At 54.1% G+C, this 22,557-nt stretch overlaps 1 protein-coding gene across 1 annotated transcript; it reads right to left on the reverse strand.

Moving 5' to 3' along the window:
• Positions 1–6: 6 nt before the first annotated feature.
• On the reverse strand, positions 7–22,084 carry LOC137911677 (multiple PDZ domain protein-like). Its single transcript, XM_068756057.1, is given in 50 exon segments — positions 7–649; positions 720–843; positions 963–1,045; positions 1,127–1,231; positions 1,632–1,795; positions 1,861–1,957; positions 2,036–2,122; positions 2,194–2,341; positions 2,849–3,042; positions 3,638–3,721; positions 3,938–4,083; positions 4,165–4,291; positions 4,522–4,569; positions 4,729–4,807; positions 5,208–5,299; positions 5,414–5,610; positions 6,417–6,427; positions 6,522–6,694; positions 6,932–6,997; positions 7,081–7,152; positions 8,584–8,648; positions 8,798–8,918; positions 9,015–9,142; positions 9,145–9,191; positions 9,270–9,350; positions 9,434–9,529; positions 10,396–10,437; positions 10,734–10,932; positions 11,028–11,139; positions 11,250–11,516; positions 11,927–12,079; positions 12,296–12,457; positions 12,789–12,998; positions 13,071–13,256; positions 13,784–13,908; positions 13,911–13,932; positions 14,017–14,163; positions 14,242–14,321; positions 14,464–14,541; positions 14,959–15,175; positions 15,363–15,451; positions 15,663–15,765; positions 15,836–16,036; positions 16,111–16,233; positions 16,325–16,538; positions 16,620–16,759; positions 17,005–17,166; positions 19,106–19,272; positions 20,775–20,847; positions 22,029–22,084. Coding segments are annotated over 49 exon segments (5,997 nt in total). The 5' UTR covers positions 20,791–20,847; positions 22,029–22,084; the 3' UTR covers positions 7–502.
• Between the last annotated feature and the right edge of the window lie 473 nt (positions 22,085–22,557).

The following is a 22,557-nucleotide window of genomic DNA, read 5'->3' on the forward strand; positions in this document are numbered from 1 at the left end:
TTTTTTATTTAATTCAGTGTGTATTCTGTCTTTAACAGTACTCGAGCCGCGTATTCGGAGTGAACAGGACGACGGGCCGGACCGCACAACGCACGCCGACGGGCGTCGTTTCGGGGTAAATAAAACCAGGTCAGTTATTTACTCGTCTCACAACACTTCAGGTTCACGGAGCGAACGTTTCATACTTCAGGCTCGAGTCCTCGCGTCCTCGTCTCGCTTTGTGGACGAATACATCAAGGAGTTCACGTCTTTGCCTTCAGGGACGTCTCAACGAAACGGCGCGTTTACAAAATGGCCATTCTAGCCTCCGGCGGGTAAAAACGGTCTCTCAGCCGCGTGTAGCGACTTCGTGCTAAGAGCCGTCTTCATCTCGACACGGACAGGAAATGGAACGAATCGATCAATCGGTGTGTCAGTTCATTTACTAGCTGCTACTTGGGCCTGTCGCCGTGGACGAGCTTTAAGTGAGGGCGGCAGAAGCGGCGTGCGGCGTGCGGCGTGCCTACGATAGCACGGTGAGCGTCACGCTCCCTCTGGTCCTCTTCAGGATGCCCACGGCTTCCTCGTGCGTGACGCCCTCCAGGGTCTGCCCGTTCACGGCCATGATCTGGTCGCCCCTCTTCAGGTGGCCGTCCTCCGCCGCCGCTCCCTGGAGAAAGGCGGGCTGAGATTAATGAGCCCGTTTTTATCAGCCAATCGAAGGGCCCGTCGGACGTTACCTTTACGAAAACCGTCTTGACGTAAATGGGCAGGTCTCCGTGGGGGCTGCCGCAGCCGCCCACGATGCTGAACCCGAGTCCGTCTGGTCCTCGTCCCAGAGTGATGGACTTATACTGGGGGGGGCTGACGGAAGACGGAGACAGTTAGGGCCCGTGTGATGGTGTGATGGGGGGCTATTGTTCTGCCCCTGAGCTGGCGGTGGCGGGGGGGGCGACGCCCACAAAGCCACGAAATGTTCCTACCCGAGGTCGTCCTGGAAGATGCAGCTGGTCGTGAGCGGCTCCTGGGAGGGGCCTGTCACGGTGGCGTCGCCACCGGCCGCCACCTATGGGTGACAACAGGCGTGACGGCGGTCTCTCCTCAGACGTGTGTGTGTGCGTGTGCGTGCGTGCGTGCGCGCGCCGACCTGCATCTGTATCGGGCCCGTGGCATTCTTGAGCAGAGCGACGGCCTGGAGGTGGCTCATGCCTTCGGCGCCGGCTCCACAGATGCTGACGATGCGGTCCCCGACCTCCAAAGGAAGACCGTCACATTGTCAGAGCGTCGCTAGGCTGGTTAGCAGGATGCTAATGCTATCATAGCGCCACACACACACAAGCTAAACGCAGGATTCTCATCCTGTGAAGGACGACGCAGCGTGAATATAAAGTTCAACCCCCTCCCTGACCTGAATGCATGAGCGGGGGATTTATTATCCGCGTTAGCGGCGGCTATTGTCCTCCTCCAGTCGGCGCCGCACAGAGCTACGATTGTCGTTCCGCTAGCGGAGGTCGCCGCTAACGGCTGCAGGCTCTCGACCTCCGGGAGGGTTTCGGATTCCCAAAGTGAGTGGGAACGGCAGCCAAAGGGACTTTTCATCTTCCTCTGGGAGTCAAACAAAGGGTCCGGCGAGGGGGGCGTGGGGGTCGTACCTTGAGCTTCTGGGTCTGGGCGGCGACGCCGGCGGGATTCATCATGGCGATGAAGATCGGTATGTCGCCCAGCGGGCTGCCCACGCCCCCCGCGATGCTGATGCCCAGAGAATCCTCGGCTCCTTTGGCGAACTCGACGGTCCTGATGTCCTGATGCTCTGGAGCTGGAGAGGCGCCATTTAGGATGTTCCAAACCGGAACGCCGAAGGCATTAATCAGAAATACGTACGGTCCGGACTCCCGCTCGGCTCCTCCGTGCCGTCGGGGAGGCTCCCCGTGTCCGAGCCCGACCGGGCCGCCGCCTCGGTGCCGCCGGGCTCACTCATCTGAAATCAAGGCATTCGGTGTTGCTCCGATTCCTTGTTTCCAGGGATCAGGAGGTCGTCTGAGGTCAACGATCTTACCTGACTGGTTTGGGACATCCGTCTCTCAGAGTGGAAGGGACCCGCCTTAAACCTCCCGACCTCCAGCTGTATCGGCCCCACGCAGCACTGCAACGCAAGGCGCGGTGAGCGTTAGCCTTCCGTCGCGGGCTAGCGCCGGCGGCTATCCGAACCGCTACCTTGAGCAGCGCGGCCGTCGCCTCCTGAGTGGCCGACCTGACGTCCTCGCCGTTGACCGACAGGATCTGGTCTCCCTGCATCAGTCGGCCGTCGGCGTCCACCAAACCGCCTCTCACGATATCGGACACGAACACGCCGGCGTCGTTCCTGGTGGGAAAGGAAAGAAGGGAAAAGAAACAAAAGCCGTAGGTGGGATTGGTGTGTTGAGGACAGGAGTCGTTGCCACAGCAACATAGATCAATGGTCACAAGTCGGGAGTCATCTAAGTTCACTCCAGAGAAAATGATGACTAAGAACCCCCCCCTCGCCCCCCCCGGGCAACTCGATCCCGCAGGATCTCCCATTCCGGAGCCACTTGGCCGTCGAGCGTCTCGCCACTAACTGCTAGCTTGCGCTTTCCGATTTAGCCGAGCGTTTTTGGTTTGTAACCCGAGACTATTTGGCTTTCCGACTCTCGGATCGAAAACCGCTGCAGCAGAGAAGACTGAGAACAACATCTGGCGCTCGCTGACTGGCGTCCGACGCGACTCAAGACCCCCCCCCCCCCCTCTCTAGGACCCTACAGAGTAAATCTTTACCTGCATAAAAACCAAAACCAAAGGACATTCACAGAGTTCCGCTCCGACGTATCTGGAGTCGTCGTCCGGCGCTCACCTCCTCCCCACGATGCTCAGGCCCAGACCCTGGCCGGGCTTCTTGTGGAGCGCCACGGTGAACGGGTCCCACAGGTCCTCCTCCTTGTACTGGGCCTCGTCCCTGTAGACCACGAGCCGGACCCCCTGCGGGGTCTGCCGCAGCACGTCGATGGCCTCGTCGTGGCTGGCCTCGCGCAGGTCCATCCCGTTTACCTGCGGGTGAACCCGACCTCCTGGCTTAGATGGGTTAGGGTCAGGGTTCACAGCGAGGTCGGATCCTCTCGATCAACGTCCCGACGCCGGATCACAATACGAAAACGACGGGGTGAAGTTTACAAGCCGAAGGAGCGCTGCCTTCCCACCAGCGTCCGTGAGAACCTTCGCTGGGCATTTAATGGATTGATGACGAACCTTTTTAAGCCACGCCCCTTTCTCTCTCTCCATACACGTGCAAATGACTCCCCGGCTAACCACCCTGACCCGGTTTCTCTGAACGCCACGGCTCGGCTCAGAGCCTGAAAGGAAGACTGGAGGGCAACCAGGTCAGGGTGTGTGTGTGTGTGTGTGTGTGCGTGTGCGTGTGCGTGTGTGTGTGTGTGCGTGTGTGTGTCTGTCTTTTACCGCTGGGCTCCACCCACTCCCTCTGTGACAAAGCGCGAGGGCAAAGTCGAGAGACTCGGACACGGATTTACACCCGGTGGTCGCTTTCATGTTTCAAATCGTATCGTAGCTTTAATGTCAACGCCCCCCCCGCCTCCCCCCCCCCCCCCGGGTCGGAGGTGTGATGCTCGTTACATCCGTGCCGCACCTCTAGAATTTGGTCTCCGGCCCACAGCCGGCCGTCTTTTGACGCCGCCCCTTCTTCGTAGACTTCGTGGATGATGATGGCGCCCTGGAGTGAGAGGAAACAGGGAGGGTGAAGGCGTGCGGCGTGGCGTTTGGGGGTTCAGAGGTTACATTCCAGGGTTGGCTATTGTCTGCCGCGGCGGAGGCCGGACAAAGAGCCCGGCCCCGCCTCCCCGGAAGGCAGGAGGACGTCCTCCTCCTGAAACCCGCCTCCATCAAAGCTTCTAAGTGGGTGGCGTCTATTTAAGGCGCGGCCTCCTACCAGCAGGGTGTCGCAGCCCCCCACGATGCTGAGGCCCAGCCCCGTGCGGCCCTTGGAGATGTCGATGGTGGTCTCGCAGCCGGGGATGATGGGACAGGTCGCCGGGTCGCACGCCAGCGTGGGAGGCGTGGACGAGCGGCTCTGACCTGAATCGCAGGAAGTAACGGAACGCCATCGAGTCATTTTATAAGCAGGAAGTGGAGGCGATGAGAAATCACAGGACTCACTGGTGCCTGGCTCCGCCTCCGACTGACTCGGGGTCAGCGCGGTAGCGCTCGGCGGGCCGGCGAAGACGCCGTCCAAGCGACCGACGCCGTTTCCCACAGATTCATCGTTCACAGCGAGCAGCTCGTCCTGCAAGAAGCATCATCATCATCATCATCATCACGGCGACCAATCGGACGCCATCGGACCTGTAATCAGATGCGACACAAACTTTGTCCCCCCCCCCCCCCTCCGAGGTGATGGCGAGCCGCCGGCCCTCCTACGTTCAGGGTTAGAGCATCAGGTAGAGCACAAACGAGCAACGAGACGTTTTCTCTTTCTCTTGTTCGGACTTTCAAAAAGCCCAGGATGCATCTCACCTTCAGGTTCACGTGATGCGCGGCGCCGGCGGCGCCGGCGGCTCCGTGCTGCGAGGGAACAGAGCGTACAGAACGCGGTTAAATACGTTGTGTTGATGAGTCGCTGCTATTTGTGGTTTTCGATTGGGGAGGATCTCCCGGACCACACGGAGACTTTCAGGAGATCAAAAAGGTTTGCGTGCGTTCTGCCGGGAGGCGTGGCCGTACCTCGGCGTGGGCCTCCTCCGCGTCTCCCTCGTACTCCCTCACCGGATCCACGGCCATATGTTGGAGCGCCTCCGTGTTCCTGTTCCAGAGAGCGCAGAGGTGGAAGTGAGACACTGCTTCCCTGCCATTTGTGTGCAATAACCAAAATGGTGTCTCCTTCACGGGGTCGGGAAAGGGATGGGAGTTAAATGGAAGGCCGAAGGTCAAAGGTCGCACAGCTCTGTGCCGATAGAGGGGCTGCTACAGTCCAGTTTTATAAAGGGACCCGGAACTGGTAGATTCAGAGCGTTCAGATTCTGGGTTCCTCAGCTGCAGCGTTCTGCTGAATTCCAACAGCGCCCTCTATTGACCTTTGAAGAGCGTTACATTAGAATCCGATTGTTCTCTGTCAGTTTTCACTACAGGCTTTACTTGACAATGAAATGCGGTTCCTGTGAGCGCGTCGATGCAACCGTCAGACGCTTGAACCGGGTTCATACCTGACGAAGGCGATTTTGACTTTGGACAGGGAGCTCTTGATTATGGAGGAGGCGTTCTGGTGGCTGCGGCCGTAGAGGACTTCCCCGTTGATCTGAGAGGATGCACAAATGGAGATTTATACACAAGGCGACCTTCAAATCTTCAATGTTTGTCCAGACTTCACGATAAAAACAAGCATCCCTCAAACTGCTAATAAAACTCTCACTTCCAGCAGCTCGTCCCCGACCACCATCCGTCCGTCTCGGCCGACCGCGCCGTCGGGGTCGATTCCCACGACGAAGACGCTCATGCGGGAGCGGTCCCGGTTCCCCGCCAGGCTGAGGCCCAGGCCCGTCTTGCCTTTCTCCAGCTCGATGGCGTGCAGGTCGCCTGGGAGGCTGCCGTAGCGCTGGACGATGTTCTCTGGGAGAGGCGGGCGAGAGTCACGGCAGACAGACGTGAGCCGAGGACGCCACGCCACGGTGGCGGGTTTGTGCCGAGCCTCAGCTTCCGGATCGATCCTCGCTCGGAGTTGGGATCTGATGGGATGCTAAGTCACGGAAAGTAAATGCTTAAAGTTCTAAATGTCAGGCTGCTTTTGTCTTTTCTTTTTCACCTTCTATCGCTCCGTCTCAATCGTATCTCTATTGTTATTCCTCCTACCCCCCCCCCCCCAGCCTTCCCCTCTTCCTCCGCCCCCCCCTCCTGTCTCCGGTGAGTTAGATAGCTCCCGTTGTTCTGGGCTCCCTGCCATTGTTGGACCATCAGTCCTGGACTAATCTCCACAGCTCACCTTCCTGGACCCAAACTCATCAATCTTATCCCCGCAGGATGGGCACACACACACACACACACACACACACACGCACACACACACACACCCCGGGTCCCAGGAAGTCTGTCCTTTAAGCTCCATGCCTGAGGTGTGACCGACTCTGACCCCGCTCTCCTTGCAGCGGCGAGGTCGTCTTACAATTGATATCTGCAGGATGCTAATAGGCTAATTGGGGCGCCGGGCCCTTCGGGATGGGTGATGTACGGCCGGGCCCGGCGGGTGAATCGGCGCTCTTCAATGCAGACTCCGGGCGGATTTACAGGCAGGCGGCCCAAACGTACAACTCGAAGGACCTCTAGTGGCAGCGGGACGATAAAGCACGCCGTGGTAAGTCGATGAATAAACCATCTGTCTAATCGATTCAATTAAGGTGAAACTTTCAGGAGTACACAACGCCAGGACTCACTTCTAATAGGCCAAGCTGGGGTTCAATAAACTAATGACACGTTTTACTGCCGATCCTGACGGGATATAGGAGCGCACCCTTTAAAAGAAGAACCCAAACTCACCCTCCTCCTCCTCCTCGGGCTCAGCAGGCCTCCCAGGACTCTCCGTCAACGTGTCTGTGTCTGTCTCTCCCACATGGGGCACCACCGGCAGGAGGAGGACGCCACCGGGAGGAGATGCCTTCCCCGCTTCACGCTTCGCCGGCTGGCGCGCCACAGAGGGAGTCTGGAAAATAGTTTATTAGCGAAAGTTAAGAAGAGAGGCGAAGGCTTTATATCCACTTTACACAGGATGGCGTAGCGTCGAGATGGGAAGCCGCATGAGAGCCGCGATCAACGGGAGCCATATGCTTCGTCTTCATCAGTGGCTTCATCTGTTCTTTAGCAGGACATGTTAATTTAGGCTGGAAAATAATGATGGCTTCGCATAGACGCCAGTTGGACGACACGGAGAGACACGAACCTTAAACGGGGTAGGAGTGACGGGGTTAGTTGGGGGGAGGCGGAGGTAAAGTCTACTGTGACCCGCCTACAAAGAGACAAAGTGTTTAGCGGGCTGTGAGAACTACAAAGAGGAAGGCGGGTAAAAGTCCTCGGCGGCTCAGCTGGAACACCAACCTTGTCCTTGTCGTCCTTCGTCGCCACGGCGACGCTCTCCTCACCGGAGTCGGTTAGCGGTGTCCGCTTCGCAGGAGGAAGACGCAAAGGCAAATTTATAATATTCACTTAAATGTCACCTTAAATATAAAAAACGTTGTCTCAACTATCGTCTAAAGCAGGACAAAACCACACGCACGCACACACACGCACACACACACACACACACACACACACTGCGATCCAAGATTGACCATTTATCTTTAAACGCATCGCTAGAATGTCTGGTGTTTTGAAAGACCCAGAAAAGAGAGACACGCTAGCATATAGTTCTTCTGTGTTTGTGCCGAGCGTCGAGCTGTCTCCTTTAAACTGCCACTGAGGCACTCGGGACCATGTTTGAGGGGTAATTGAGGAAAATCGGGCCTTAAAAGCGGCGACAGGAGAGGAGAATCAAAAGCACTCAAAGTAAAAGCCTCGGCTATGATACGACGTCGTGTTGGGATAAAGAGACGGGGGGTATAAATAAGGCGCCGCGCGCGACGACACGCCGTAATAGAACTCAAAACCTTCATGCTAGGTGCGCAAACAAAATGAAAACGCTCAGGAAGGAAATGTTTTTTGAATGGCGTTTGAATTTCCTTTATTTAGTAAACCTGCACGGAGACTGGCAGCAATTAATATTCAGGGTTTCCTTAAATGATTAACCACGAAAGGGAGCGGCTTTCCTCTGAAATATTCAACAGAATGTTTCACAGACCCCCCCCCCCCCCCCCCCCCCGGGGGGCTACGATGAGATTATTCACCATTTACAGGCGACGGACACTTAAAGGGACGCAGCGAGGACGCGCCGTCGGACTCTCTCGTTACTGAACAGCCGATGGCGCTTAAGACAGATCGGCCAATCAAAACGATGTTTTCCAGGCTATTCAGTTCATTGTGATGAATTCTTGAGGAGCTTAAATCTACCCCCCCTTAAACGATTACCCATTCCACTTTGGGCGGGAGCACATCTTGACAGCCGTGTGGCCACACAGGTATAAATGATTTCCTCGTTTCCACTTCTATTGTTCGTCTGATGACTTCCTTTGTGAGATCTAACGGTTAAATTGCATTTGGAGTCTCGTCTGGATGCGTAACGCGTTCTGAGATACCTGCGACCAAATCGATTTAACCGTTCGGCGACCCGTTTGATTAAAAAGCATCGCGGCGGGTTGTGTTTTCCTGCTGCGATGGAAAATATAGCGGGTTGATCTTGATATTGCAATCAAAGCCCTCTGTTCTTTGCCCCCCCCCTCCCCTCCCAGAACAAATCTCCAATTCTGGTTTGTCTTCACTTCACACGTTGCGTGTTTGTCAAAGTCAAAGATGCAGTTAAGAAGTAAAAAAAAAAAAAAAGACTCGGCAAACAGTGAGAGACACAAAGAGAGGAGTCGGGGGAGATAATGCAACTGAGATTAACTGTGATGGAGGGCTGATGAAATGGAAGCGAGGGAGACAAAAAGAGAGACAGATTACCGGGGGCGTGAGATGCGGCATGCATGCCAAAGCGGCGGTTTGTTTCTTAATGGCGGGGCGGCACACTGACTCTGGGACGGATGCGAAGGTTGGAGCGGCGTTAAAAATAAAGCGCTGGAATAAGGTGCCGACGATTTAGAGAAGCTAAAAATTCTGCTTTGTCTTTGGAAGTGCCCTAAAGATGTACTCGTGGTGGAAACTGTGACCTTTGAACTTGAGCTTACCCTGGGTTTGTGGGAGATGCTCTGGACCAGGAAGGAGACGGGGCTCCCTGCCCTGCGGATGGCCTCGACGGCCTCCTCGTGGCTGGCGTCTCTGAGGTCGACTCCGCCCACCTGTCGAAGGACGCGTCAGGGGAAGACGCCTGTCAAGCTCTTCAAAGCTAGCGCGATGAAAAGAAAGTCTTCGTAGACCCCTAAATGTCCCCTCACCTCCACGATCCGGTCTCCGGTCTTCAGGGTCCCGTTCTGTCCAGCAGGACTGTCCTCCAGGATGTGCTTGATAAAAATGCCCCTCATCACCTCTCCGTTGCTCAGCCGGCTGCCCATCCCCCGTCCCCGACGATGCTGATGCCCAAGGACTTGCCCGATTCCCGGAAGAGTTCCACCCTGAGGACGGGATCAGCATAAATGACATTCCGTCCCGCCGTAGTTTCAGAGGGACGGGTCTGCCTGACGTGGTCTCACTTCCTGGGTTGGTTCCAGTTGCTGTAGGAGGCGCTCTCCTCTCCCTCGCCGTCTTCCCTCTCGGGGAGGTGAGGAATATCTCTAGAAACAGATATTTTGTGTTTCGTAACTTGACCTCGCGATCTAAAGGATAATTAACTTTGATTGTTACTTTGAGGACATACTTTGGGACCGGAGCCGTCTCAGAGAAGACGTCTTCACTCGGCTTCGCTAAGCTGGCCTTGTACTCGTCCAGATACTCCGCTGGGACGTATGTAATACTGAACACACACACACACACACACACAGGAGGCTTCATTACCCACCCGGGTGGGAATTATGCTCCCGTTTACATTGAAATTACAACGCTGGAATTAAAGTGCAACACGGTCGCTAAAATATCCCTGCTTTTAATTAAATAAAGTTATCATTATTGACATTTACATCTCTTAAGCGACTCTATATGTGGGAATTACGGCCAGCGCCTGCTGCGTAACCGTATTCTCCTGCCCAATGGGAGGCGCGGTCAATTCTTTATTGCAGATTTTTAACGTTATAAATGTCTTCCGTCGATTAACATGTGACGAATCTGAGTGGCGTATTCAAGGCTGATTCCTAATTCAGAAGAAGAAAAATCTGACTCCGACTTTGAAGTCCTATTTCTAAGCGATTCAGAAACACTTTCCCACGCTTGCATGAAGACGGATCCTCTGCGGATCGGCTCCGAGCATGCGGTGAAACGATGCGTGAGATCAGTGAGGGCGTGCCGGCATGCAGTTAAACGCCAGTGATTAACGTGAGAACAGACAGATCATTACTGAGCTTGTTAGTGATGGAGGTGAAAGGATAGAGGACGCCACGCCCGGATGCAGCCAAGGTTTATCCAGATACTGTTTTCACCGTGTGTGTTAGAAAATGACATGATTTTCTTTTTTTTAGTGTCTTTGCCCGAAGACAAATGAAGAATGGAGGGTTATCGATCACGCCGTGGTTGCTCTGAGATTCACCCCGGCATTGATTTGACGTTCTAATTCTTGTCTGGATAAAGCTCTTGAAAACGACTGCAGCGACGCCTCGACGGCGAAAAGCGGGAGGAAGCCCGAGGTGGAAAAGGTCACGCCGGCGTTGAAGGTTAGTCCATACTCACACATAAAACGGGCACAGATCGTCCTCGGGGGCGCAAGCAGATCTAGAACGTGGAGAGTTGGCTTTTATGCACCGACGCTAACAGACTGCCAGCTTTAGTTCAGGGACTTGTGATCAATGAACGGCGACTTCCTGTTGCAGGTTATTACGAGTTTAGAGCTGAAGGGTTGTAATTCCGGCATTGATTTGGTTTTAGAAGAGCGTTCAAAGCTAAAACGGGTGCCATCTTAAACACACGGGAAGAGCAGGTAAAATAAATCAAGAACAAACTAAATCAGGTTTTCACTGACGCAGAATCAGGGATCGATTGATCAGCTTCTGCTACTTTGCTGCTCTCACCCCATATCCGGTCCGATCAGAGAGTGTCTCCGGAGCATGGCCCGAGCCTGAGCGTTGCTCATGTTGGCCGTGGGCTCCCCGTTGATCGCCATGATGAGATCGCCGACGCCGAGGCGCCCGTCCCGGCTGATGGACCCGCCGTGGATTATGCTGCGGATCAGCATCCCCAGACCGCCTTTCACGGCGCAGACCGTCATCCCTGTGAGGGAGAAGAAGCTAGTTGGGAATCCGAGGAGCGACTCCACGACATTCTAGAGGTTCAAATGTGCAACGAAAGAAGAACTGAACACAAACCGAGGCTGGAGTTGCCCTTGACAACCGTAATGGTCCTTTCAAAATGACTCCCCGAGGTGGGCGCTTCGTTGTCCCCGTCTCCTGCCGGGTCGATCGGGTCGATCTCCTCGTCCTTTCAGGGGAACGGTGGACAGGTTTTAGGCTCAGAATGTCAAAGGGCATCGAGGCTCATGAGAAGTCGCCGTAACGGTGTCGCTCAGCGTAGCACGCCGCTTTGATTACCTCCGTCAATGTCTCGGCGTCTCCGCGTGGCTCCTCCCGATAGACATCGGAGTCCACAGGTTCATCCAGGGCGATTGATCCCGTCCCAAATCCGCCAAACGGGCTGTATGACTCGGTGCACGCCTCCGGTTCCTCGCTGGTCGGGTGCCGTCCCAGGAACCGATCAGAGCCGCTCAGGAGGGCGTTAAAATCCGCCGCGTGGGCCCTCGAGCCCAAAGGAGCGAAGGAGGCAGACGTCTCGTCCAGTATGTGGAGGCGAGCCGTCAGCTGGGGCAAAACAAAGCACTATGCCAGTTAGACAACTGCCCCACGGGGGCAGATTCATCTCGCTCGGCCCGCCACCCTGCCCTCTCTGTAACGAGCCACGGAAGGACGGGCTCGCTGGCTGTAACGGCAAGTGGGAATTCAACAGGAAGTCGTGTGAAAGTAGGAAGTTCTCCTTCACTGGGATAAAACGCCCCCCCCCCCCCAGGCTGCCACTTCCTACGGAAGGCCTGACAAATAAGGTCATGTTTGACCTTTTTGGGAAAAAACTTGAAGCGCACGTGCAGCCCAAGGAAAACCGTTGCTCTCCTGTTTGCTCTCTTGGGGAGCTGCCGTCCTCTTCCCCCCCCCCCCCCCCCCCCCCCCCCCCGAGCAACAGAAGCATCCCCGGCAACAACCCTCGTAGAACTTACCTTCGGCGTGGACGACTGCAGGTAATCCAGGTCGGCGCCGCGGCTGCTCCCGTGGAGCGCCGTCATCGACGCCTGGAAGGTGTCGTCCTCCATCCCGGTGTAAGAGCGATCCAGCAGCTTCTCCACAGACAGGTCCGCGTCGCTGCCGTCGATCTGCGGCAGCGAATGGGAATCATTCAAAGCAGTTTGGGCCCAGCCAATCAGGTCGAACTTGCATTTTATTACTTCTACTTGTCGAAAACATTGAGGCTTAAATCTCTTTGTGAAATCGATCTGAAGCAAACATCGCATGCACTCTGTTTTCCACACTTCAGTAAACGTCTGGTTGGTCCCCCCCCCCCCCCAGTTATTCCTCAAAAGCTAACTGACCAATGCCGGCTCTGCTCGGTAAACGCCGCCCTCCGACAGTCCTTCTTCCTCTCCTCCTCCAACCAAAATATTGCCGAAGTCAAATGAGTGGAGGGTGGATGTCGGAGTAATTTCCTGCTCACCATAGGGGTGCGGAGAGTGGGAATAAAATCCACATATTCCCTAGGAAAGTGGAGAAATTCTTTCAGTGGCTCCGAGGATTTCTTTTTTTTTTTTGACGTATAAATAAGTTAGTATGGAATGGGAAAAGATGTTAGACGCATGAAGTTGACCTTCTATAGAGTTAAATAGCCATGATGCATGGACGGGTCAAAGGTCATGAGAGGCGTCCTTGTTGTTTCTAACAGTACAAGGCGGTCTGAGGGCAGAGCGAGTGTTAGGCCGGCCGCCGCCACTGAGAGAACGCTGGTCGGATCGCTAAAAGATCAAATATCAAAGCCCTCGCGTGGTAAAACAATGCTTTAAAAGCATCGCCCCTAGTTCTGGGTCTTACAGGCAGCGGTTTGGCCACTCCTATCTGGACCTGGCCGAGCTCCGCCCCCTTCAGGGCCTGGACGGCGTCCTCCAGGCTCGCGTTCTCCAGGTCGGTGCCGTTAACGTACACCAGCCGGTCTCCCGGCAACAGCCTGCCGTCCCGCTCGGCCACGCCACCGGGAACCAGAGAGCGTATCACGATCACCGTTTTGGCGGGGTCCACCGGGTCCTGGAGAGAACAGGTAAATGATTACAGGCCTTAAACTTCAGGAAAGGCCGTTTCGAATCCCCCCCCCCCCACCTGGTAGTCCAGAATGCTGAATCCCAATCCCGTTTCTCCCTTTTCCAGCTCGATATTCTGGATCTCCAACTCCCACATCGCCAGAGGAGATCCTATGGCGTCGCCCGCCGCGTTATCCTGCACGCCAGCCGCTGCGTTCGCCTCCGAGTCGTCGGACGCCAGCGAACTGCTCAGGTCTGTTTGTTTCTGCAGATGAGAAGCCCAAAAGCTCCCTGTGACAGCGTGCCTTCCTCCTCCTGCTAGCGTCGCTAGCTTGGGATTCTGGCAGCAGATAAAAGGGGACATATTTTTGGGATGCTGGGGACTTATTACATTATCATAGATAACGCTGGAGAACTGCGAGACCCCCCCCCCTTCACCTTCCCCAAAGGAAAGCGGCTTTTGATGTCTCGTATCTCCGGCTGAAAGCGTCGCCAGAGTCGCAGTTAATAAACTTTCGGGCTCGTCTGCTTATCGCCGAGTCTTAATTCAACGCGGAGCGAGTGGCAGCCGAGGCTAAGCTAATAATGCTTAATGGGGAGAAGAACAAACACGGCCTCTTGTTTATATGAAGATGGGGGGGGGGGGGGGACATTTCCCAGCATGCATTGATGTAAGCGATGAAGAGAGTCCCTGACTGTGTTTTACATCCCTCAGCTCTGAAGACGTTTGATCCATGCAGAGAAAAAGATTAACGCGCTTTCTCTAAACTTCCTGTATGTTTTTTGGCTAACCTTCGATTCCGGTACCGCCGGCAAAGCCTCGATGTCGCTCTGCAGGTGAGGGGCGGGCCGACAGCAGGTCATGTGGACGCGGAGCGGAAGCTCCTTCAGGATCCGGACGACTTCCTTGTGGGTTTCCCAATGAGGGATACGCCGTTAACCTGCGGGAGGAGAAGGTAGGCGATAATTCTGGGGCCGGTCTCCCGCCCTCAGTGGCGCGTTCTCTTTCAGGGGGAGGGATGTACCTCGAGCAGTTCGTCTCCGCTGAACAGCTTCCCGCCGCGGCCCACCGGCCCCTCGGGGAGGACGGAGCGGATGTAATGGTGCCCGCCGCTGGCCTCCAGGCTGATGCCGAGGCCGCTGTTCTCGCTGAGCTTCTCCACCTCAGCCGCCTGCCGCAGAGATCGCGTCGCAGTTTCACGACCAGAGCCGAAGCGACGGACGCCACACGACGGACGGCGCTGACTTACGACGACTTCGTTGCTCGGACCCAGGATCTCTTCCCACTTCTTCGTCAGCTCTTCCTCCTCGAAGGACGTCAGCGTCGACCCTTAGAAAGCGCAACGAACGAGCCACGCGTGTGATCGAGCTTCTCGATTCAAGGGGAACTCTTTGTGTGGTCCCGACGACGATGGCCCTTTACCTGCCAGGCGTGTGCCCCCCCCCCCCCCTCCGGACCCCCAGGCTCCTACCGTGTTTGTCTTCTGTCAGCTGATCCGCAGCCGGGCTGACATCAGATCCTTCGCTCTTTGTCAGGAGCAGCTTCTGATCTGTGGGGGGGAGGTAAACACACAAAAGAGATCTGTCCTGCACTGTGTGACACGCGGACACGACGCCTGCATCTGGGACAGCAAGTATTGCTGCTGATTAGTGAACACAAGGAGATTAGCTGATGGAAGAGTTATAAATCCCTCTGCAGAGGAGCAGAGATGCTTCAGACGTCTCTCATTCATAATAAATCACAAGTCTCTGTTTTTTTAGAGTCACCTGGATTAAATTCTCTCCCTTTCAATTTTTAATTTGATGAATGACAGAAACTTGACGATGCGTCATGAACCCCCCCCCCCCCCCCCCCCCCACACACACACACATTGACACATCAAACAACTCTCTTTGTCTGGATGAGGAGTAACAAGGAATGCGTTTTCCTCTGTCCTCATTAATTCCTCTCGTTTAATGGCTCCTACCTCGAGCGGCCTCCTCTCCCCCCTCTCTCTCCAGCTCCCTCATTACGGTGTCGGTGGCGCAGGGGGGCAGGATGGCGACACTCGGGGCCGCGACGGGGGGGATCTCGTCGGGTCTGAAGCCCCGCCGGACCAGCTTGAGGTGGACCGTCTGGCCGGTGTGTCGGAGCACCTCCACTGCCTGCTGATTGGTGAATCCCTGGATGTGGACGCCGTCCACCTGCAGGGGGCGACAGCACGTCAGACGAGGGATTCAACTTGGACCGGAGCAGCTTCCATCAGACAGTATTTGTCAAATTACACAAGTCATTGTTAATGTCCAGGCAGGAAGACCCCGGATCCATACAGCAGTTACATTAAAATACATAATTTATATATAACCGGGCTACGAACAGAACAGAACTCACAGCAACTATCTGGTCTCCGACGTGAATGCGGCCATCGTGATCCGCGGCGCTGTCTTTCGTGACACTCTTTACAAAAATACCAGAGGGCTCTGAAAAGCAACAGAGATGAGGAAGACGCGTCGTGAATCGAGACACTAAACGAGACGCGGGGAGAGAAACGCCGGAGTGCGATGTCGTGTGTTTCGTCTCTCGGGGCAAACGAGGACGTTTTAAAATCAAAACATGCCTCTGCTGCCGGTTTTCAAATGAAGACGTATTTCATGTTTTTGCAGCAGCGCCCGAACCCGACTCCTCCATCACCTGAGTCTTTATCCCCGACGTAGCCGGCGATGGTGACGCCCAGTCCCTGCGTGTTCTTGCTGAGGCTCACGTCGAACGCGTTCGTCTCCTCGTCCTCGTAGTCCTGCGTGAAGGTCAAAGACGGGTTAACGTCCACTCGCTCGGCGGTAGCACGCCGTCCGGCGAAGCTGCACCTGTTGTTCGTCGACGGTGGGAAGCACCACGGGCATGACGGCGGACCCGGGGGGGGTCTCCTCCACGGGCCCCCTGGTTACCACGAGCTTCACCCTGTTGCCGCACTGCCGGAGGACCTGGGCCACCTGCTCGCTGCCCATCCCGTGCAGGTCGGTGTCTCCGATCCGCAGGATGTGGTCGCCGCTGCGCAGTCGGCCGTCCTGAAGCAGGAAAAGAGCGTTCAGCTTTTTTAGTACCGAAGGGAGGACGACCCCGACGGGACGCCGTGCGTCACCTGATCGGCGATGCCCCCGGGGAGGATGGTTTTGACGATGACCCCCGTGGTCTTCCCTCCCACGATTCCGAAGCCGAGGCCGGTGCCGTCGTTGAGCAGCTCGACCGGTTCCACGTGCTGCCACTGGCGAGCGGGGAGAAACGAGCCGACGTCAAAAAACGGGCTTCGTTATTCCCGGAGACACGAACGTGACGGGAAACGCGGAGCCGCGTACCGCGCTGGAGGTCGCCGACGCCGTGCTGGCGGCGGAGGGCGTGCGGGACACCACGGGGCTAGCCGCTTTGGGTATGGGTCCTCTTGCTACCGTGAGCTTCACCTGCTCGGCGGCGCTCTGCAGGATGCCGATGGCCTGCTGGTGCGTCACCGTCTGGTCCAGGGGCTGGCCGTTGATGGCTAAGATCTGGTCAGCTTCTCTCAGCTTCCCGTCGCTGGGGGGGGGGAAGCCGGGGCGGTCAGGGCGGTCGCCTCTGATCAAAGCATCGGGAATCGTATCTTTTTCTCTGAGGTACCTGTGAGCCACGCTTCCCGGTTGGATTTCCTGGATGAAGATGCCGAGCTCGCCGCGGTTCTCACTTTTCAGGCCGACCACGCTGAAGCCCAGGCCTCCCGACGCCGGCTTCTCCAGCTCCACGTGGGTCCAGTAGCGCCCCTGCGAAGTACGCACACATGACCCCCCAATTAGCGATGGCGTGAAGCATCAAAGCTGCAGGCAGCCTTTAGAAGTCTGTTTGAAGTGCCTCAGGAGAAAGGGAGGCGGAGCGAAGTGCGGTTCTCCTCTTTGACTATTCGAGTCGAGGTTCAAGGCGATCCGCCCGATTACAGACGAGGCGCCGATGTTTTTACGCTAAAGGTACTAAAACACGAAGCCAACAAGCGGTACATAGAAACAGAAACCTGAGCCATGGAGCGAACGACGAGTTCAAAGTCTTCAGGTGGAATCTTCCCGTTAATCTGAGCAACAACCGACGTGTCGATGTAGGAGGCGAGGCCGCCGTTGGGTTTGAGCACGGCGCCATGATCGCCAAGGTCGCTCCCACGCGGCGCCGGGACGCCGCCCTAGAAAAACACAGGAGATATAAGAGCAGCGTGCTTCGTCTTACCCAACAGAAGCACAGATTCCCTTTGAGCCGCTGGCGCCGATGCAACGCGAGACAATTAAACGCTGAAACAAAAAGCATTATTATTCCTTCTGTGAGCACGGAGCGGTTAGAAAATGTAATTTTAGACACCAAAACGCTGACGTCTCGTCGTCTGAGTCCGCCGGGACGCCAGATAGTTTGTTATCCGACCGCGATTAGCTGGATCTATGGCAACCTAATCCTTCAGGAGATAATGGCTCTTGGCTGATGTTCCGACGACGACTCGTCTCCAAATACAATATTTCCATCGTGGAGAGGAGAAAGCATCGCCGGCCATCTGGATGCCTTAATATGTTTGGGATTTAATTACCGCGATGACTTTACTTGTGTGGCAGATGAATCGCGTGAAAGCGACGACAAAGTAAAAAAAACTGCCCCCCCCCCCCCCCCCCTCGATTTCATTAGCCAAAGGGCATAATGTTTACGAGCATCTGAATCGGATTCAAAAGGACAAACATGATACGCAGCGATCGCTTCCTAAGCACGCCGTTTGGCATACGGCGGCGGCGCCGAAGCCGAAGCCGTCCTTGTGAACTTGCGTTAAGAAGTTGCCCGAACAACTTTCCTCTTAAACGCGGAAGAGAATCGGCGCCCTGAGGAACAAAACTCCTCTGAAAGAGATGCATTAACTCTGCAAAGAAAAAAGAAACCCTATGGGTAGGGCTAAGTTAGCGTAGCACGCGGCTAAGTTGCTGCTCTCATGCATGATCTTTGTTAGCAAGGGCCCGGCTAAGAGGATTAAAGTTCCAGTTTGGTTCTTGCACATTTAAGAAATTGCTTCTGCCCCACTTCACACAGCGGCCTCTTTCTCATTGGAGAGCGGGGCCCTGGTCGCCATAGCGACAAAGGCCCATGCAAGGCCGAAGTAGCGGAGCCAGAGAGGACAGGCAGGATGTGTTTGCGTGTGTCGGCTCTTCTTAAGGGGGGTTCGGACCTCGGTGGAAACATCACAGGCTGGAATTTGTGAAACATGAAATTGTTTTAATTTTTAAGATCTGAGGGGAATTTGGGATGAAAGCTGCCTGAGAAACGCTGCTTACTAAAACAAGCACACACGCAGGAATGTACTCTTTTGAAATAAGCTAAATTGCCAGCAAACAAAAATGCCGGCAGGCTTTTCGTAATATAAATTCCACAAGGGGTAAGAAGCCTGTTGCATCCCAGCCTCCCACTGCATAGCTCGCATATTTCCCAAACGCTCGCCTCGTCCTCTTCCCACTGGGACTTCAGAGCACCTTCTTTGCTCTAATGTTCAATTCTCGATGGGCGGGGGGGGGGGGGGGGTCAGCCTGAAAAGGAGCCCCTGACTTGAACCAGCTATCTGTTCTCCCGTGCCCACATTTTATCTGGCCGGCGTGAAACCCGAGAGCAATTTGGCCACAGCAGAAACATGATTGGGACGCGTCCCGAGACCGACCCAGGAACCCGGAACTCTAACTTACCGGTAGGACCGTTAGCATTACGACTTTATTCTACTGCGATTCTCATTCGACGTGTAACCGAAGCTAACGCGGCTGCAGGCTTCAGTTGGACTCCGGTCTTAAAGAATAGTCGATGTCTTGACAACGAAATGTCACCACGTCTTGAGTCGACGTGTTTGTTGTCAAAGAGTGTCGCCACGGTGACTTTGCTGTTACCATGACGACCGATCTCCTTCGTCACCCAACGACAACTAAGCATTATAACTATTTATCTTGCACTGAAAATGTAAGCTGCAAAATATCTGTCCTGTTATAAGACATGACGATGATGACCTTTGAACTCTTATCACCCGGTCAGGCTTGCATCAGTCACCGCGCTGTTTACATGTAAATGAACAGCATTTAAATGCACGTTTCCACCGATGGTGCTTCTACCTGGTCTCTGACATGCTGGACTGACTTCTGCAGGGCCAGGATCTGGTGGAAGAGGGGGCTCTGGAGGACGGACTTGAGCAGGCTGAGCTTCTCCTCGGTGGGCACCTCCCCCCGCTCCTTCAGCTTAGCCTGGAGTCGCTCCACCGCCTGCAAGGCACGCTGCGTATCTGCAAGCAGTCGCATATTTCAGTGACAGCACCAGGATTGAAGGAGCGGACACCGGGAGGAGGAGAGGTGTGTGTGTGGGGGGGAGATAGCAGGAGAGGGGGGGGGGGGGGGGGGGGCGATGAGGACAGAGGTTTCAGCAGAGCATGGAAGGAGATAGTGATGGCTGTTTGTTTGTGTTTTTAAATATCCCTGCTCCATAGATACTTCAGTTTCTTATACATGTTCCTAAGTGGGAACCACACGTATGGACTGAGCCTGTGGGCTCGGCCGAGGCCGGCCGCTGCTCAACGGACCGTCCTGTACACAAATCAGGTTTAGCCCCCCCCCCCAACATGCTGTTCGTCTGCAGAATAGTAATGACTCCTTTCCTGCCTTTACGGTTAATGCGCAGGAACACTGAACGGCTTCCAGTAGGAAGAGATAAAGGAAGAAGCCGCTGCTGCACTGTTTGCTTCCTGGACCCTGCATAAGCTCCGCAATAGAGCAACTCCGGAGTGGCTTGTTAGCGGGGATGGGCCAGCTCGCCGTCATCTGGACCAAAATGAAGCAATACCCGAAGCCCGCCGACCGTGACTAACGCCTAGCAGGGCCTGCGCGAGGTCCAAAGCGCTTCTTACAGTCAGAAGCTTTGTTGTCTGAACAAAGGTTGTAAACAGGGCCTCAGCAGGATTGTTATTTGCTGTTGGCCACCGGTCCTACACGAGCAAAGGTAACATTTTCATTGCCACCCTTATCAGAAACAACAAAGGACGCACTACAAAGAGGTCCCGCGACGGCGCGGGACACACTCGTGTGTGTGCGTTCCAGAAGACAAAGCGAACGTTCAATATTCTTCTACCTTCATAAATCATTTTCAGATTTGATAACACACTCGACGCCTCCAAACACAATAAGTGTGGCCATTTTAAAGGAGTCAATCCCCAGCTCTCATTGGTCGTTCCCCGTCACAGCCGGTAACATAAGTGCGCGGGCCACAGATTGAGACTTTAAAGAAAGAATCTGGCAGCACGCATTTGGCTCGCCGTTTGACAGTTGGACAAATAGATCCTCCGTGGGAACAAACAAACAAACAACTACATGGCAACATTATCAGATATGGCAACATTGGCAGACGAGCGTGCCTTGAGCGAAATCCAATTCTAACGCTGGCGGAGAAAAAGGAGCCAAACGTGGACGCAGAGCCAGCAACACTCGACCGACTCGCCCGTGTCCTCCTGCAAGAAATGCTCATTTTAGAAACGGTGATTAAAAATAATGAAGGCGCACGGGCGATATTTCATGTTTTGTCTTATTTATTATGGTCGTACTGACAAGGTATTTGATATCTGACGCGCCAGAACCCAGCCTTTCAATTTAGGAACAGAGGAACGAGCGATGAACCAGCTACAATCTCCTTGTATTCTTGCTTAATCATCTATTTCCATGTGTATTTTTAACGATCATTAACACACCGACGCGATCAGTTATTTCTGGCTCCAGAGAGAAAAGAAAAACAACGTACCCATAGTTTCAATCATTTTTAAGACGGCAGCGTCTTCCCATTAAAAGCGATTTCAGAGTCTCCTCCTCAAGGCCTGCAAAGAAGAACAGAACGTTGGTTCGTCACAGGGCGGCCGCTGCGATGGAGGGATGCAGGTTTTTGCAGTGTTGGGTCGACTCGATGTCAGCAGGAATAGTCAAAAGGCGATGGACGTTTATTGATGAGGGCTTTTGGAGAGGCTGGACCTGGTCCAAAGAACAATCCATTAGATCTTTGGTGCTGATGGAGAATCATCGCCTGATTCTTTTACCGCTGTGGGACAGGTTGACAGATCAGGGTGATCGATTATGATCACCTGCCTGAACTCTAACACATTCACTTTATTAGGAGGTGTGATTGATCCATCGTACATTTTTGCTGGGACTTGACTGAAAAGATATAAGTTATACTAAAATGTGGAATTCTTTCGTGGCATGCCACAACTTCCAATGCATCTGATTCATCGATATATTGCACTAACTATGAATGGTGTTGCATTCAGGGACTATAAATTGTACTGGATTTATGGGAGGTAAGTTTTTAGTTTTACATAACTAGTGGTTTAAAAGAATCGATCTACAGATGAATGAAGAGCACAAGGAACTACTTTAACTACTTAACTGCTCAAATAAAGAGTTTAAAACGCTATTAGCATATGAAAATAATCTTATGCGTGATGTTCCGTGGCTACAAATAGCTAATAACAGGCTGTGATTTTGTGGCGCAGTTTTCCCAAATAACAGAAAAGATCGGTCGTGTATACTCGCGATTATTTGTGCTTTATTAATAACGCGTTGGTTACAAATTAATGACAAAATAATGACAAAAACCCGGCGAAGGTTTTCTCGTGTTTACGCCAAGACACTTGTGACAATCCGCTTTTCTTAACCCCCCCACCCCCCCTCCTTCCCATCTCATCCCCGGGGCGAAGAAGCAACAGGCTTCCCGACGGTGAAGAAGTTCGCGTCTGCCGCTCTTTTGGAGCAAAACGATCCTATTTCTGACTGTTTAAAAGCCACACAAAATAGTTCAAAGTCGAAACGTAACGATGGAATCCCGTCATTCTCGCTCTGTGACTCACGGCGACGTCACAATATCTTCCTCCCGTTAGCTAGAATGTGGTGAAAAAAATGGTGACTCCAAAAAAAAAAAAAAAAAGCTAAAGTATTATTTTCGAAAACTACAATGTCTGCTAATATTGATTTGATCGAACAATTGAAGGAAGACGCCACTTACATGAGTGCGGAATGTTATTTTCCTGGCGGACGGTCTCCGGCTCGCGTCCGTTGTCCGGCGCTTTGACTGGGGCTTAAAGATGGGGCGGGGCGTAACCCGATCCTCCGTCGACACGTTCAGGGGCCGCGGCAGCGACGAGCTGGGGATGAAGCGCCGCTTGCTGGTGGCTCTCGGCCCCGGATGATCTGCCTGGATGCCGGGGTCACGTCATGGAACCATGACATCTAAGCGGTGAGTTATATTACGAGTTTATTATTAATGTATGAGGTAAGAATGATATACATCCTGCCCAAACCGGAAGTGATTAACTTGGTTCTGTCGCGTTTTAGCATAGCACTGTGACGTAATCAAGCATAAAAGCTAACTGTATGACACGCCAACCAGGCTGAGGCCTAGTTTAAGTCCAGGCTTTAAATTTAAAATAATAAATAAGGTTGAAACATTTTGGATTTTCACTGTTTATATCCTGTTTTACATGTTTGTTTTTTTAAAGCTTTAAGACAAACAAAGGTTTAATGTGTAATGAGTC

The sequence above is a fragment of the Brachionichthys hirsutus genome, chromosome 23 (genome assembly GCF_040956055.1).
Source record: "Brachionichthys hirsutus isolate HB-005 chromosome 23, CSIRO-AGI_Bhir_v1, whole genome shotgun sequence".
In the NCBI taxonomy this organism is placed as follows: domain Eukaryota; kingdom Metazoa; phylum Chordata; class Actinopteri; order Lophiiformes; family Brachionichthyidae; genus Brachionichthys; species Brachionichthys hirsutus.